The sequence below is a fragment of the Papio anubis genome, chromosome 13, assembly GCF_008728515.1.
Source record: "Papio anubis isolate 15944 chromosome 13, Panubis1.0, whole genome shotgun sequence".
In the NCBI taxonomy this organism is placed as follows: Eukaryota; Metazoa; Chordata; class Mammalia; order Primates; family Cercopithecidae; genus Papio; species Papio anubis.
The window spans coordinates 21049081-21066274 of record NC_044988.1 but is presented as its reverse complement, the minus strand read 5'-3'; the positions used below and the strand labels follow the sequence as shown (position 1 = coordinate 21066274).

The 17194-nt window shown below is 41.4% G+C and overlaps 1 protein-coding gene and 1 non-coding gene across 3 annotated transcripts in view; both read left to right on the top strand.

Annotated features, from left to right (window-relative positions):
• The window catches only part of PCSK5 (proprotein convertase subtilisin/kexin type 5), a 464397-nt gene extending 447597 nt beyond the window's left edge, over positions 1-16800 (top strand). For both annotated transcript variants that reach the window (XM_031654136.1, XM_021927555.2), the window contains 3 exons: positions 8133-8233; positions 11454-11640; positions 16057-16800. In XM_031654136.1, coding sequence (XP_031509996.1) covers positions 8133-8233; positions 11454-11640; positions 16057-16466 — 698 coding nt within the window. In that variant the 3' untranslated portion in view covers positions 16467-16800. The remainder of the gene's footprint in view (positions 1-8132; positions 8234-11453; positions 11641-16056) is intronic.
• Positions 8686-8747, top strand: LOC116270140. Its single transcript, XR_004178073.1, has one exon. It is a non-coding gene; the product is annotated as a U7 small nuclear RNA (small nuclear RNA).
• Positions 16801-17194: the final 394 nt, after the last annotated feature.

The following is a 17194-nucleotide window of genomic DNA, read 5'->3' as shown; positions in this document are numbered from 1 at the left end:
TTTATCATAGAAATTTTACATCACATTGTAATTAAACAAGTCCACCCCTCCTACTGATTGTGAGCCCCTCAAGCAAAGGCAAGGATTATACTACATTCATTGTGTATCCCTTGTTTCTACTCTGGAGTGTAAAACATAAGTTTTCATTAAGCGTTTGTTCACTGAATGGATGACTGTATAGGAAACAAATTCCTAATGTCTTTTTGCAAATTAAAAAGTGTTCAACTCTAAGATCTTCAAATAGCCAGGCGCGGTGGCTCACGTCTGTAATCCCAGCACTTTGGGAGGCTGAGGTGGGCGGATCACCTGAGGTCAGGAGTTCAAGACCGGCCTGACCAACATGGTGAAACCCCTTCTCTACTAAAATACAATAATTAGCTAGGCGTAGTGGCAAGTGCCTGTACTCTCACCTACTTGGGAGACTGAGGTGGGAGAATTGCTTGAAACCTGGAGGCGGAGGTTGCAGTGAGCTGAGATTGCGCCATTGCACTCCAACCTGGCAACAGAGCGAGACTGTCTCAAAAAAAAAAAAAACTTCAAATATTGTTTCTCCACTCTCCCCTCCAATCTCCTTTTATGGAATTTCTATTAAATGCAATTTAGAGTTTATTATCTGTCCTTTGTATCCTACCTACTCTTTTTTATTTTACCTCTTTGACTCTATGTGAGTTATACTAGGTTAATTCTTCAGCACTCCATTTCATTCCCTGACTTGTTCTCTGTGCTCCGTTTAAAATCCAACCCATCTATCTTTTTGTTTTCAGTTTAAGTGACTATATTTTTACTTTTGAGAGTTCTAATTGGCCAGGTGCAGTGACTAATACCTGTAATCACACCACTTTGGAAGGCCGAGGTGGGAGTGACACTAGAGCCCAGGAGTTCAAGACTAGCCTGGGCAACTTGGCAAAATCCTGTTTCTACAAAAAAAAAAAAAAAACAAACAAACATTAGTCAGGCATGGTGGCACACAATAGTAATCCCAGCTACTCAGGAGGCTGAGGTGGGAGGATCACTTGAGCAAGGGATGTCAAGACAGCAGTGAGCTGTGATTGTGCCACTGCACTCCAGCCTGGGTGACAGAGTGAGACCATGCCAAAAAAAAAGATTTCTAATTGTTTCTTTTTCTCATCCATTTTTATTTTAGATCTTTGTTTGTATCTTATAATTTAATATATTTATGGATACTATGTTTTTATTTACTTATGAGCATCTTAAACACACCAATTTTAAAGACTTTGTCAAATGTTTTTATGAAATCAATATTATCTGAGGTAAATTTATGTTCTAATTATTGATTGTGTTTGTCATCTTTTTTTTTTTAACTTTATTTTATAGAGACGAGGTCTCGCTATGTTGCCCAGGCTAATCCTGAACTCCTGGGCTCAAACGATCCTCCCATCTTGGCCACCCAAAGTGCTGAAGTTACAGGAGTGAGCCATTGCACTGGCCTGACATCTTTCTTAGCATTCATTTTATCTATATACTTTGGAATGTTCGTCTTAGCTCATTGTAAATGAAATATTTTGGTTTTGGTTCTTTACTCCCTCTCTCTCTTCTTTTATCTTTACTTCTCACAGTCTGGAAATTTTTCCATTAACTCTATTCCTGTCTCCAACCTGAAACTCAGTCCAGAAACAAGATGTTCCAGCGTTCCTGGAAGTGATATTGATGACAGCACAGATCCCATCAGCAATTCAACTAGCAGCTCAGGAGAGCTCTTGTCAGAAGTTGATGTCTGTGAAGGCAGAGTCTCAACATGACTCCTGATTTAAGCTCTAAGCCTGGATTTTGGCCCTGGTCTTACATAAAACACTTTTAGTTCCTTTTTTGGTAGAAAAGGTGAACTCACAGCCACCACTGCCTACTTCCAGTCCTGGAGCAGAGAAGGTGGATGGTTAGAACCTGACTGCCATTTTGCAGTTATATTTCCTTTATGTTCCAAAGAGATTACATTTTCTATGTAAGGCCAGCTATCTTTTTTGTTGTTTGTTTTTCTCTCTTTATATTTATTCCATAATTTCATTATGTTTAAAGTGAATGGGCTGTCAGAACCTGAACTTATAAAATATTATTTTTAATGCATATGTATTACTAATGGATAATCAGATACTTAGAAGAGGATTGTACCCTAAATTATTGCCCAGCCTCACTCTACTAATCCAAATGCCTGGTGGGATTACAGGCACACACCACCATGCCTGGCTAATTTGTGTGTGTGTGTGTGTGTGTGTGTGTGTGTATTTTGAGTAGAGACGGGGTTTCATAGTTTTTCAACCCTTGCCCCACTCCTTCTCTCCCTGCTCTTGTATTCCCCAGTGTCTATTGTTCCCACCTGTTTTATTTTATTTTGTTTTTGAGACAGTCTCACTCTGTCACCCAGGCTAAGGTTCTGTCTCCCAAGCTAAAGTGCAGCGATGCAATCTCAGCTCACTGCAGTTTCCGCATCCCGGGTTCAAGTGATACTCATGCCTCAGTCTCTCAAGTAGCTGAAACTAGAGGTTCATGCCACCATCCGTGGCTTATTTTCGTATTTTTTGTTGGTTTGTTTTTTGAGACAGAGTCTTGCTCTGTTGTCCACGCTGGAGTGCAGTGGCATGATCTCCACTCACTGCAACCTCTGCCTCTCAGGTTCAAGCAATTATCCTGCCTCAGCCTCCTGAGTAGCTGGGACTACAGGCATGCGCCACCATGCCTGGCTAATTTTTATATTTTTAATAGAGATGGGGTTTCACCATGTTAGCCAGGCTGGTCTCAAATTCCTGGTCTGAAGTGATCAGCTCACGTTGGCCTCCCAAAGTGCTGGGAAGACACGCGTGGGCCACCACACCTGGCCAAAGTCTTACTTTTTTTTTTTTTTAATGCTTTAAGTTCTAGGGTACATGTACACCCAACGTGTAGGTTTGTTACATATGTATCATTATTGCCATGTTGGTGTGCTGCACCCATTAACATCATTTACATTGTTTATATCTCCTAATGCTATCCTCCCCTCCCCTCCCCACAATAGGCCCCAGTGTGTGATGTTTCCCCTCCCTGTGTCCAAGTGATCTCATTGTTCAAGATTCCCACCTATGAGTGAGAACCTTACTTGGCGGTGTTTGGTTTTCTGTTCTTGCGATAGTTTGCACAGGAATGATGGTTTCCAGCTGCATCCCATGTCCTACAAGGGACCACGAGAACTCATCCTTTTTATGGCATATTAGTATTCCATGGTGTATATGTGCCACATTTTCTTAATCAGTCACTGATGGGCATTTGGGTTGGTTCCAAGTCTTTTGCTATTGTGAATAGTGCCGCAATAAACATACGTGTGCATGTGTCTTTATAGCAGCATGATTTATAATCCCTTTGGGTATATCCCCAGTAATGGAGTGGCTGGGTCAAATGGTATTTCTAGTTCTAGATCCTTGAGGAATCACCACACTGTTTTCCACAATGGTTGAACTAGTTTACAGTCCATCAACAGTGTAAAAGTGTTCCTATTTCTCCACATCCTCTCCAGCACCTGTTGTTTCCCTGACTTTTAATGATCGTCATTTCTAACTGGTGTGAGATAGTATCTCATTGTGTGGTTTTGATTTGCATTTCTCCTGATGGCCAGTGATGATGAGCGTTTTTTCATGTGTCTGTTGGCTGCATAAATGCCTTCTTTTGAGCAGTGTCTGTTCATATCCTTTGCCCACTTTTTGATGGGGTTGTTTATCATTTAAATATTTAATCAATCTTGAGTTATCACCTATATGGTGGTAGGTAGGGATCCAGTTTTATTCTTCTGCATATATGTAGCCAGCTATCCCGGCACCATTTATTGACCAAAAATTCTTTTTCCCATTGTTTATTTTTGCCGACTTTGTAAAAAATCAGGTTTTTCGGTGTGTGACATTATTTCTGGGTTCTCTATTCTTTTCCATTGGTCTATGTGTCTGTTTTTGTACCAGTACCATGGTATTTTGGTTACTGTGCCCTTACAGTATAGAAATACTATACGTGTCTTTAGTTGGGTTTGAGATTTCCTGGGTGAATTAAGGATGATGATTTTGGGCATTCTCAGTCTCAAAAGTTCATCCACACAGTGTTCTTGAGATTGTATTCAAGGGATGACTAGGAGTTAGTGGGTAAATCTTGAAGCTGTCCTGAGTGTTTGTACCTCTTCCTCTTGTATTTGACGTCAACCCATGAACTTGCCCAGTTGAAGTTTTCTATCTTTGGTGCTCATTTTTTCTGCTATCATTCTTTTTTTAATTTTTATTTTTTATTTAATGTTATTTTTTAATATAATTATTTGCAATGAGCAGTCCTTTCTTTACTATAGCACACATGTCCCTTGCTGGTTAGGAAAATGTTGTGCTATCATCTGGTTTTGCAACATATAGATACAAAATCTGGAGACAGGTTTTTCTCGTGGAATACAAACTAGGTAGAAAAAAAAGATGAATTCCTTCCTTTTTAAGTCATTAACTCTCATAGTAAGAAATGAGGATGCATGAAAGAATCAGAAAAATAATTTAGCAACCTAAATAAGAAATTACCAACTAAATTATATTTCGTTCACTTTGGACTGCCCAACAATTTTAGATGTTAAAAAAGAAAAATATGTAAAAGCATGGAAGGAGAGGTGGAGCAGGAAAACATAGCACACTCAGGCTTCATACGTACCTTTCTCTGTAACTGATACCTCCATAATTAGCTCATTTCTTGCCTTCACACACCTAACTTTTTACTTATCCTCCTCATAAAATTTTATTTGTTTTTTGGTTTTGTGTTATTGTTTCTTCTCCTCAGAAAATGGTTTGGAATCAAAATCCAGGCTGAGTAACCAAAGCCTCTTAACTCTCCCAAGCTGCATCTTTCTGTGCGGACTGAGGCCCATGAACAGACCCCAGAAGTTGCTCTGCATTTGTTGAATTCATCCCATGGGATTCAGTCTGAAGGAGAGCAGATGGTGAGCTGCTCTGAGTTTTAAAGAAATGACAAAATGCCTGTCTTTTAGGTCCCAAAGCTCCCGCAGAACCTTAGAAGCGATGATAGATGTAGGGTGTTAAACTTTAAAATAATAGAAAGCCTTCTGGAAATTAACAAAGTGCCTTTTGCTAAAGATTCTGAGTACCCTAAGTGTGCAAGTTTTGCAATAAATCGGTGTAGGAGATGTAAATGAAGTCCGATTTGTCACCCAAAGCTGACATATAGTGCCCTTGGGTATTGCCTAGGATCTGGGCCTCAGACAATTTATTGTTGGTCTTCTGGAAAATGTAACCAAACTTGGCCAGGCATGGTGGCTCATGCCTGTAAACTTTGGGAGGCCAAAGCAGGCAGATCACCTGAGGTCAGTGTTCAAGACCAGCCTGGCCAACATGGTGAAACCCCGTCTCTACTAACAAGAGTAAAACCCCGTCTCCAAAAACAAAAAGAAAAAAAAAAAGAAAATGTAACCAACCTTAAGGTAGGAATTTTGTGACCTAACCTAGTTATGGACTGTTCCCCCTCTTTTAGTGTTTTCTACTCTTAATTTATTTTATTATAAATTGACAAATTATAATTATATATATTTATAGGGTACGAAGGGATGTCATGATATATGTATACAATGTGGAATAATTAAATCAAGCTAATTAACATGTCCATCAGGCCAGGTACAGTGGCTCACACCTGTAATCCCAGTACTTTGGGAGGCCAAGGTGGGCGGATCACTTGAGGTCAGGAATTTGAGACCAGCCTAGGCAACATAGTGAGACCTCATGTCTATAAAAAATAAACAAAATTTGGCCAGGCACAGTGACATGCCTGTAATCCCAGCAATTTGGGAGGCCAAGGCAGGCAGATCACTTGAGGTTAGGAGTTTGAAACCAGCCTAGCCAATATGATGCAACCTCATCTCTACTGAAAATACAAAAAAATTAGGCAAGTGTGGTGGTGCACACCTATAGTCCCAGCTACTCAGGAGGCTGAGGCAGGAGAATTGCTTGAACCTGGGAGGCAAAGTTTGCAGTGAGCTGAGATTGCGCCACTGCACTCCAGCCTGGGTGACAAAGCAAGACTCTGTCTAAAAACAAAAATAAATAATATATAATATATATTTGCTGGGTATGGGGTGTGAGCCTGTAGTACCAGCTACTCAGAAGGCTATGGTAGGAGGATCACCTGAGCCCAGGAGGTCGAGGCTGCAGTGAGCCATGATTACAACAAGCCATGATTGCACCATTGCAATCTAGCCTGGGAAACAGAGCAAGATTCCACCAAAAAAAAAAAAAAAAATCCATCACTTCAAATACTTAATCATTTTTGTGGTAAGAACATCTGAAATTTACTGTCTTACCAATTTTGAAAGTACAATATATTATTGTTAATTATAGTCACCATGAGATATAACAGATCTCAAAAAACATGTTCTTCCTGTCGAGAACCTTATACCCTTTGACCAGCATCTCCCCAGTCCCCTCAGCCTCTGGTAACCACCATTCTACTCTTTACTTCTATGAGTTCAATTGTTTTAGATTCCACATTAAAGTGAGAACATGTATCTACCCTTAATTTCTCTTCATTTAAAAAAAAAAAGTCTCTTGTATGTTAAAAATTGAAGTAAGACATCTAAGCTATATTTTAGAAAAATGTAGAATGGGAAAAAGGAAGAATGGAAATAGGAGAAAAGTGATTCTTCCATCAGAGACCACAATAATGTTCCAGAACATGTAGGAAATTCTGTATGAAGCTAGAGCTAAGATAAAAATAAAGTGGTTTTGAATTTATATCACTACAGGCAGCTTCCAACCTAAGAAGCAGTTCAGTAATAAAGGTGTTTATTCTCTAAGCTGTTGTTTGGAGCTCAGAATTTATTTTTCCACAGAAACATTATAAATGATTGAGCTCACAGTTCAGCCATGAAATGTCAATTTAACTACATTGTGAATGTAAATGACAGATCCATGGTTCTATTTCAAGTTCAAAAACCACCCTTTACAGGATTGTTCTGATGGGAAGACCTATATCAAGTTCCAACTTACAATACCAGGCACATTCTATGCCCATTAATCTTATGTTCCCATTTTAAAATGATCAGCAAAAATGTCCAGGACTTCCTAACAGAATGAGCTAGATTTAGATCTCCTGTCCCCAAACTTTCCAGAAGTTATCCCTTGATACCTGCATGGAAGAAATGTTTGGGTCGGTCCTTTCTGGGGTGTCTGAATTAGGAGAAAGAGTATTGTCTCCACAGGAAACAGAGGCTGTAGATTCAGACCTCCTCTATTTGGTGGCTCATGTGCTAAGGCAGATAGTGTGGTAGAAAGAGCACCTCAGCAAGGCGCAATTGCACACATCTGTAATCCCAGCTACTTGGAGGCTGAGGCAAGAGGGATCCTTTGAGTCCAGGAGTTTGAGATCAGCCTGGGCAACATAGCAAGACCCCCATCTGAAAAAAAAAACAAAAGAAAACAAAAAGAAAGAAAGACAGATCAATGGATTATGAGTCAACAAACTTGAATTTGAATCTTGACCACCACCTATGTAACCCTGGATAGGTGGCATTACATGTCTGGGCCTTAGTTTTCATTTATCAGTATTTTCAAAAAGAGAAATAAATAAGATGTCAAATTTCTGAGAAGAGAACTTACAGCTTTCAAGAGAATGTCAAAGAAATCTAGCACCATCAACACCACCCCAAAATTAAGAACCACCAAACAAAATGACCTGCTGAATCCTTTTAGCCCTAGCATTTAAGTGCCAAGTTTAGTGCTGTTTCTCAATTAGAAACTCTCTATTCATGATTTATGCACTGAGTATTGCAGTCCTCCAAACAGCTGGTAACATCCTCCACACTAGTTAAACAATAAGCAGAATAACAAAGGTTTTATAAACTTTCTACATGATTTCTCATTCTCTGAAAATCTTTTCTCTTGCTGTAATAAAATATCTGTCATCCCAAAATCCTCAATTTTCAGACTGAGAGTCGACATAGATTGAACTAATTGTATAATTTCTACTTTGTGTGGGAGACTTTTTTCTTTTTCATATCCTCAATCAATTCACCCTTCCGCTTCAATTTACTTGACATATTCCTTGTTCCTAAGTGTTCCGGAACAGAGACAGAGGTTGAAATCTAAGGTCAATCTCATAACATAGAATGTTTTCTCTTTCAGGAAAAGGAGCGTTGAATTGCTTATCCTGTGTGTGGAGTTACCACCTCATGGGAGGGATCTGCACCTCGGACTGTCTTGTTGGGGAATACAGAGTGGGAGAGGTATGGAGGGCTAGGGGTGCTGGGCCTTCTGCTCTCTCCAGAGAGGAACATGAGCTTAGTTCCTGCATGTCATTCTGGCCAATCAAAATGTCCCAACATTCTCATACTATAGAAATACTGTATGTTTAATATTTTAAAATCTTGTACCATTGCATCATGTAATAATGGTGCTACCCACCTGTAGCCTTAACTTTTACTCCAAAGGAACTGAGAAGATCTAAGCTAATGGAGAAGTTAAGTCGTGAGGGCCTTGGAATGAATTATTTATTTGTTGTTCATCACCATAGAAGTTTCAGTCAACATAAGAATATTATGTCAGAAATACAAACTATCTTGTCCCTTACTTCTCTCTGGTCTAACCAGAAACATGTGAATAACATAGGAGCAACACAGCTAATGTTGACCTTTTGTTTCCTCTACCTGATCACAGTGTATTAAGAAGGATTCATTTGCAGCGTTACAGCTCTTTTAGGATTTGTACAGCAGGTTTTCTGGTTTCTACCAGAAAACCCCATGGAAAAGAAAAGAAAAGAAGAGAACAGAACAGAACAGAAAAGAACAGAACAGAACAGAACAGAAAAGAACAGAACAGAAAAGAAAAGAAAAGAAAGAAAAGAAAAGAAGAGAACAGAACAGAATAGAAAAGAACAGAACAGAAAAGAAAAGAAGAGAACAGAACAGAACAGAACAGAAAAGAAAAGAAAAGAAGAGAACAGAACAGAAAAGAATGAATGAAAGAAAAGAAAGAAAAGAAAGGAGGGAGGGAGGGAGGGAGGGGAGGGAGGAGGGAGGAAGGAAGGAAGGAAGGAAGGAAGGAAGGAAGGAAGGAAGGAAGGAAGGAAGGAAGGAAGGAAGGAAGGAAGGAAAAATATGAGGATTCATTTGCCATGGATTTTGAGACCATAATTTTTAGCCTGGATCTCTAATTTCTCACCCAGGCTGGAGGTGCAGTGGCGGAGCATAGCCCATGGAAGCTGGACTCCTTACCAGGTGATCCTGCCAACTCAGCCTCCTGAATAGCTGGGACTACCATGTCACTGGTCCCCACCACTTACCCAAAGTTAGCCTTTGGGTTGGGAGTTTCCTCACTATTGTCACTTCTGTGGTTGCCAGAAAGATGCTACCGGAAAGGGGTCCCAATCCAGACCCCAAAAGAGGGTTCTTGGATCTCACACAAGAAAGAATTCAGAGCAAAACCATAGGGCAAGTGAAAGCAAGTTTATTAAGAAAGTAGAGGAATAAAAGAATGGCTACTGCATAGACACAGCAGCTGTGAGGGCTGCTGCTTGCCCATCTTTATGGTTATTTCTTAATGATATGCTAAACAAAGGATGGATTATTCATGGCTTCCCTTTTTAGACCATATAGGGTAACTTCCTGATGTTGCCATGGTATTTGTAAACTGTCATGGCGCTGGTAGGAGTGTAGCAGTGAGAACCACGAGAGGTCACTCTCATTGCCATCTTGGTTTAGGTGGGTTTTGGCTGGCTGTTTACTGCAAGCTGTTTTATCAGCAAGGCCTTTATGACTTGTATCTTGTGCCGACCTCCTATCTCATCCTGTAACTTAGAATGCCTTACCATCTAGGAATGTAGCTCACTAAGTTTCAGCCTTATTTTACCCAGCCCCTATTCAATATGGAGTTGCTCTGGTTCAAATGCCTCTGACAACCATGCCCAGCTAATTTTTTGTATTTTTAGTAGAAACGGGGTCTCACCATGTTGCCTAGGCTGGTCTCGAACTCCTGGGCTCAAGCCATCCACCCACCTCAGCCTCCCAAAGTGCTAGGATTACAGGTGTGAGCCACCGCACCCGGCAAGACCACAAATTTCTTGATTGTGTTTTCAAACTTTAGAAAATAAGTATATTTCCCCATGATGACATTAACACAAACTAATATATTTACGTATGAGTTCTCTTTAAATTCTGGCAACAGCCCTCATTACAGTTTAGAGAAACTGAGGCTCAAAGAGGTTAAATAATGTATTACAGATTATATGAGTACAGCTGGGGCAACATGGTGAAACCCCATCTCTACAAAAAATACAAAAAAAGAAAATTAGCTGGACATGGTGGTGTATGCCTGCAGTCCCAGCTATATGTGGGGCGGAAGCAGGAAGATTGCTTGAATCCGATCACACCAGTGCACTCCAGCGTGGGCAATAAAGTAAGCCCCTGTCTCAAAAAAAAAAAAAAAAATTATATGAGTGGTAAGTAACAAAGCTGGGATTAAACCTGAAGGATGAGATAATATGTGAGATGCAGGATTCAATGAGATAGTAACAGCTGAGAAAGCATCTTGTCAGTGCCTGAAACATGCCAAGGTGTTCAACAAAAGCAATTTCCATTCCTTCTTCTTTTTCTGTCATACCATACTTCCAAAGTTACAGAAGTAAAACAAGAAGGCACCTTCCCTAACCCACGTTTCCAGCACCAGTCAAGGAGCAACTTGTCAGGAGGGAAGCCACTTTCTTCTCATCTCTCCACTCTCTTCCTAAAGAGATGTAACTACTTGAGCTACACAGCCACAATCTATATTATTCTGGGGCCTGACCACAATAATCCAGTAACCATAGAGGGCCAAGCAGGTCACAAACATAAATGCTGGGTCAAAGAAAACCACAGTGTAAGCTTGAAGCTTGAAGGAAAGTAGAAATGGATGTATCACCTACATGTTGGTGACATCATAGCAAGTGCTGGGAATTGTGTCAAATAGAAGAGTGGAAAGGGGGGCCATTGCCACGTGGGAGTGACGAATCCAGTGTTGACAGGTCTTCTAGTTTCTAAAGAGAAATTAGGAACGAATTTACATGTGAAATATCCCACTTTTGAGATGTGGGAAATGAATGCAAAATATTTTAAACTGAAAGTCAACAGTGTGGGCCAGACAAAACTAGTCCTTGACCTGAGCTATCCTTAAGCACAGGAGCTGTCCTTGAGCACAGGAGCTGTCAGCTCCTAACCCAAACTGTTCTAGACGTCTGTTCTCCCACTGTTATTAGCAGATCTCAAAGGGCAGGGCACAGCCATGATTCCACCCTATCACAGACAGTGGGTTCTTTCACCCAGCACAGTTAAAATGGGCTCAGAACACACCATCCTTCTGCTGTCCCCCACACACCTCCCTCCTTATGGAGACAAGATGAAATACCATCTGGGAACTCCAGTGCTTTGTTAATCCCTCTGCACTCAGATGGAACCTCTTGATTGCTCTTACCAGGGAGAGAAGTTTAACTGTGAAAAATGCCACGAGAGCTGCATGGAATGCAAGGGACCAGGGGCCAAGAACTGCACCTTGTGCCCCGCCAACCTGGTGCTGCACGTGGACGACAGCCGCTGCCTCCACTGCTGCAACACCTCCGATCCCACCAGTGCCCAGGAGTGCTGTGACTGCCAGGACACCACGGGTGAGGGGAGAGCAAGAGCAGCCTGCAGAGGAAGGGCATGTCCTCAGGAAGCCAATGGGAGCAGAGGGAGTGGGGATGGAAAGTTCAGGAGAATCAATATGGCTATCTTTTTATTAAGTGCCTACTATGGGCCTACTGTACTTGAAACTTCACGTCCATTGTCTCACTTCACAAGTAGAGATTATCAGTCCCATTTTATAGATGAGGAGTCTGAGGCTCAAAGAGTTTGATTCACATGCCCAAGTCCACACCAATATTAAAAGTTTCATCTGGAGACTAGGCGCGTTGGCTCATGCCTGTAAGTAATCCTAGCACTTTGGGAGGGCGAGGCGGACAGATCGCTTGCGTCTAGGAGCTTGAGACCAGCCTGAGCAACATGACAAAACTCCATCTCTACTAAAAATACAAAAATTAGCTGGGCGTGGTGGTGCATGCCTATAGTCCCAGCTACTCAGAAGGCTGAGGTGGGAGGATCTCTTGAGCCCAGGAGGCAAAGATTGCAGTGAGCCGAGATCACACCACTGCACTTCAGCCTTGGTGACAGAGCAAGATGCTGGCTCAATTTTTTTTTAAAAAATGGTTCATCTGGAATTAGATGCTCCACTTGCCTCCAAGACTAGAACTCAAGTAGAGCTAGCATTTTATCTTTATGAATTACTCTGTTCCTTTTTTTATTCTTCCCTCCTGGGAAAAAAGGAAAAGAATCAACTATCAAGGAAGCTGATGTCAATATTATCTTGATTCTGTTGAAGAATCATTCTATGAAAGTCAGCCCAAACCGGGGCCTCTCATTAGAGACTTATGACATTTTAGAAATGAATTTTTATTGAAGGGTAAGAAGAAGTAAAATCCCCTTTACCAATTTCCAGTCCCTCAGCTATCCTCAAGTCTAACTAACCCCATCCATGTGGGTACTTGGTTCTCGTTGGTCATAAACTTAGAAAAATCTCAAACTGAGTGATTTTTTCTAAAAGAAAAAAAAAGAAAAAGAAACATATATTCTTAAAATATACTCTCTAGGCCAGAAGTAGATAATTTCCTTGGGGTCTAGAAGTAACATTCACCTACAAAAAGAGATGCCATATTTCTGAGTTGGTCCATTTGTAAGTAAAGAAAATCCCAGACCCAGGCCGGGCACGTTGGCTCACGCCTGTAATCCCAGCATTTTGGGAGGCCAAGGCGGGTGGATCACCTGAGGTCGAGAGTTCAAGACCAGCCTGACCAACATGGAGAAACCCTGTCTCTACTAAAAATACAGAATTAGCCGGGTGTGGTGGCACATGCCTGTAATCCCAGCTACTAGGGAGGCTGAGGCAGAAGAATTACTTGAACCTGGGAGGCAGAGGTTGCGATGAGCCGAGATCACGCCACTGCACTCTAGACTGGGCAAGAAGAGCGAAACTCCATCTCAAAAAAAAAAAAAAAGAAAAAAGAAAATCCCAGACCCATAACTGCTACCAGCCACTTCTTTTTTATTTTTGATCAGCATTTTTCTTCTCTTTCTTTCTTTCTTTCTTCTTTTTCTTTCTTTCCTTCTTTCTTTCTTCTTTCTTTTCCTTCCTTCCTTCTTTCCTTCCTTCCTTTTGTCTTCTTTCTTTCTTTCCTCTCTTTCTTCCTTTCTTTTCATCTTTCTTTTTTTTTTTTTTTTTTTTTTTGATGGAGTCTCACTCTCACCCAGGCTGTAGTGCAATGGCACAATCTCGGCTCACTGCAACCTCTGTCTCCCAGGTTCAAGCGATTCTCCTGCCTCAGCCTCCAGAGTAGCTTGGATTACAGGCATGCGCCACCACACTCGGCTAATTTTTGTATTTTTAGTAGAGACAGGTTTCACCATGTTGGCCAGAGTGGTCTCGAACTCCTGACCTCAGGTGATCCGCCCGCCTCAACCTCCCAAAGTGCTGGGATTACAGGCATGAACCACCGCATCTGGCTTGATCAGCATTTTCAGTTGGGTTTTAAGTATCATCTTTCCAAAAACATTTTCCTGCTTTCAGCTTTCCCAACCCCATGAGCAGCTGGTTTTCCCTGTTCTTCAGACACACCTACCTTCAGGGTCTGATTGCTAGTATCCATTCTGTTTCAGCTAAGAATAATAACCCTCACAACATTAACGCCTTTAAATGAAACCAGAAGTTTGTGCATGTTGCATGCAGAGTTTCTGAAAGCCTGTTCCAACTAAGAACTATCTTGTCAGCTCTTCTGGTCCCCCTGCAGCTCTTGAAGAGCCACCTGCGGCAATCTGCAAAAGTCTAAATGCTCTTGATTACCTGATCCTTCTTTACAGAGACACTCTGACCCTTCAGGGAAACCATATCACAGAGGCTAACCCTGACTCTGCAGATCTGGGATGGAGAATAGTAAGCAAGCCATGACTGCATATGGCACCCTAGTAATTGAAACAACATCGAAAGGTTTTTATATTGATTCTACTGCTTCAGGCAGTGTTTATCTCACAGTACCACACACAGATTGCTTATCAATCTCTCCATTGCTTTAATGTTTTCTCCAGGGAAAAATTCTGTGCTGAACTTGCTAATGATGAATGTAATAATGATAGGGCTGTTACTTTAGAAGAAGAAAGTTGGCTTGATAGGTAAAATCCCATGAGAATGAAAATTATGATAAAGTAGAAGACTTGTTTCTCACTAGCAAAAAAGAAAGAGAAATACACAGTCATGATGAATCAGATCTAATTGGTCAATATTTAATAAGCAAAAATCATTGCACCTTGGCAGCAGTGTTATATTTATTTATCTAGTGTGTAGAATGTACCTAGAATTGTTCATGAAATTATCTCCTGAACAAGAGAGATCCAAGAGGTTCAACAAATATTTATGAAAAACCTACGTGTATCTCAGCCTGTACATCCAACATGGCCTGATAGTTTTTTTCTCTGGTTCTTTCATACTCCCATGTGGTGGGTTAAAGAATAGAAAAAAAATAGACATACTACCCAAATCATACCACCTGGATAAATGAATAAGTAAGAAAAATGAGCTCATCCTCATCACTAAAGTTACAGTTGAATCTTTCCTTCCATGAAACTGTTTTGGTTACTCCATATTCTCAATCAAGGCATCAAAACAAAGGCTGATGGATGACAGGGATCGGAGCTCTGGATTTCAAAAATCTTAATAATGGCTGGGTGTGGTGGCTTATACCCCAGCACTTTGGGAGGCCAAGGGTGGATCACCTGAGGTCAGGAATTCAAGACCAGCCTGACCAACATGATGAAACCCCATCTCTACTAAAAATACAAAAGTTAGCCAAGCATGGCGGTGTGCACCTGTAGTCCCAGCAACACAGGAGGCTAAGGCAAGAGAATTGCTTGAGCTTGGGAGACAGAGGCTGCAGTAAGCCGAGCTATTGTTCTACGGCACTCCAGCCTGGGCGACAGAGAGATACTCCATCTCAAAAAAAAAAAGAAAACAACTCTTAATAATGATAGAAAAAAATTCCCTATCATTCAAGTTGATAGGATTTAAAGATGGTACTTCTTTTTCTGCCAGGCTAGGAGCACAAAACTCCAAGAAGCCAAAGAACAGTTGTCAGAGCCTTTTGTCCTAATGTCTTTAGACCGTACCATGGAGCTAAGATTCCTGGATTTGAATTCTGATTGCTCCACAAATAAGGTCTTGTCTCTGACAATGTGACAATTCACTTCCTCTCAATGGACTTTAGTTCCCTCAGATGTCAAACAACAAATTGGCCTAAGTAATTTCTAAGGCCCCACATGGCTCTCAGAGTCAGTAGTTTTATAAATTATCTGCTCTTGCCCTTAAGTGGTGGGACAGTCATCTTGGCCCAGGCTTAAGGGTACCTTGGGAGAGGACTCAGTCTTAGAAAAGAAGTTGGAATTGGGAAAGAAAATAGAGCATTTAGCAATAACTAAAGCTTGGTCCAAGATGAAATATTTTCTTAGGAGGGAAATAGAAGAATCAGTTGATAAGGTTGGACACTTGGTGACTGACCTATGAGGTACGGGGATAAGGGAACTCCCTTTGGATGGCAAACTGACCTTCTTTCTAGAAGGATTTATTGGCTTCATCAGACATAGGCTAGGATTCTCACGGGGTACATACTCCAATTTTATACAGTGGTATGCCTTCTAGGAAAATTAGAGACAGGCCGGGTGCAGTGGTTCACGTCTGTAATCTCAGCACTTTGGGAGACCAAGGTGGGAGGATCTCTTGAGCCCAAGAGTTTGAGACCAGCCAGGGCAACATAGTGGGAAGCTGTCTCTACAAAAAATTAAAATTAAAATTAAAAAAAAAGAGGAAAATCAGAGACAGTGATTCTACCATTTTCAATTTTGAAAATAAAGGTGAAATTCTTTACTTCAGAATCTAATTTTCTCTATTCTATTTCTTCTACTTTTTCCCTCTTGCCTCTTCCCTTGGGATCTTCCTCCAACAGAAGAGTGCGTCCTTCGAACAAGCAAGGTTAGGCCTGCAGCTGAGCACTTCAAGACAGCTCTATTCATCACCTCCTCCGTGATGCTAGCGCTTCTGCTCGGGGCAGCTGTGGTCGTGTGGAAGAAATCTCGCGGCCGAGTCCAGCCAGCAGCAAAGGCCGGCTATGAAAAGCTGGCCGACCCCAACAAGTCTTACTCCTCCTATAAGAGCAGCTATGGAGAGAGCACCAGCTTTGAAGAGGATCAGGTGATTGAGTACAGGGATCGGGACTATGATGAGGATGACGATGATGACATCGTCTACATGGGCCAGGATGGCACAGTCTACCGGAAATTTAAGTATGGGCTGCTGGATGACGATGACGAAGATGAGCTGGAATACGATGATGAGAGTTACTCCTACTACCAGTAAACAGGCACCCCCCCACCACCACCATTCCACTCTCAGGCATGCCTGTGAGCATCGCTGTTTTTGGTTTTATCCCCACACCAGGCTGATGTGTGAGTGTTTCTATTTGTCTTCTTTAACCATGAATCCAACCAGAATATGTGAGAATGATGAAATACTTTGTTCTTTTGAGTGGCTAAACTCAATTAACAGTTCCTGTTCAACTGTAATTGAAGAGCAAGCATAAAATTCAGAGGAATTTCCTCAAAATAATGTGTGAAGACACAAAAATGCAGGAAGTGAAAACAAATGAGATTTGTACAAACTCTTCTATGTGATTGAAAAAAAAAAAAAAGGACAGTAGATCTACAGAAATTCTGCTTGCAAGCTGCGTTGTGGAGGTGTCTGCTGCCTCCTGGTATTCTAACTTTTCTTTATCTAATTTTGGGGATAATGGAGGTACAAAGGAGTTGTTGGTTTGGTGGTGTTTTTTTCCCCTTTAGCTGTCTTTAGGCAGAGATTTGTTTTGTAAGGGCCAAGAAAAGAGGGCTCTTATCAATTGACTCCAGGCCACCCCTGGTGAGCAGAAGAGACCACCTGGGCTGGGCTGCTCAGGACCTACTTGAGATAAGGGAAGAAAAGAGAAGGTGCATCATAGCTGAGGAGCCATGAGGTCCCCAGGCACTAGTTCCTCCGCAGGAATCCACAGTCACAACGATTCTAAAGGCAGAACAAGCCCAGCGAAAAAGAAA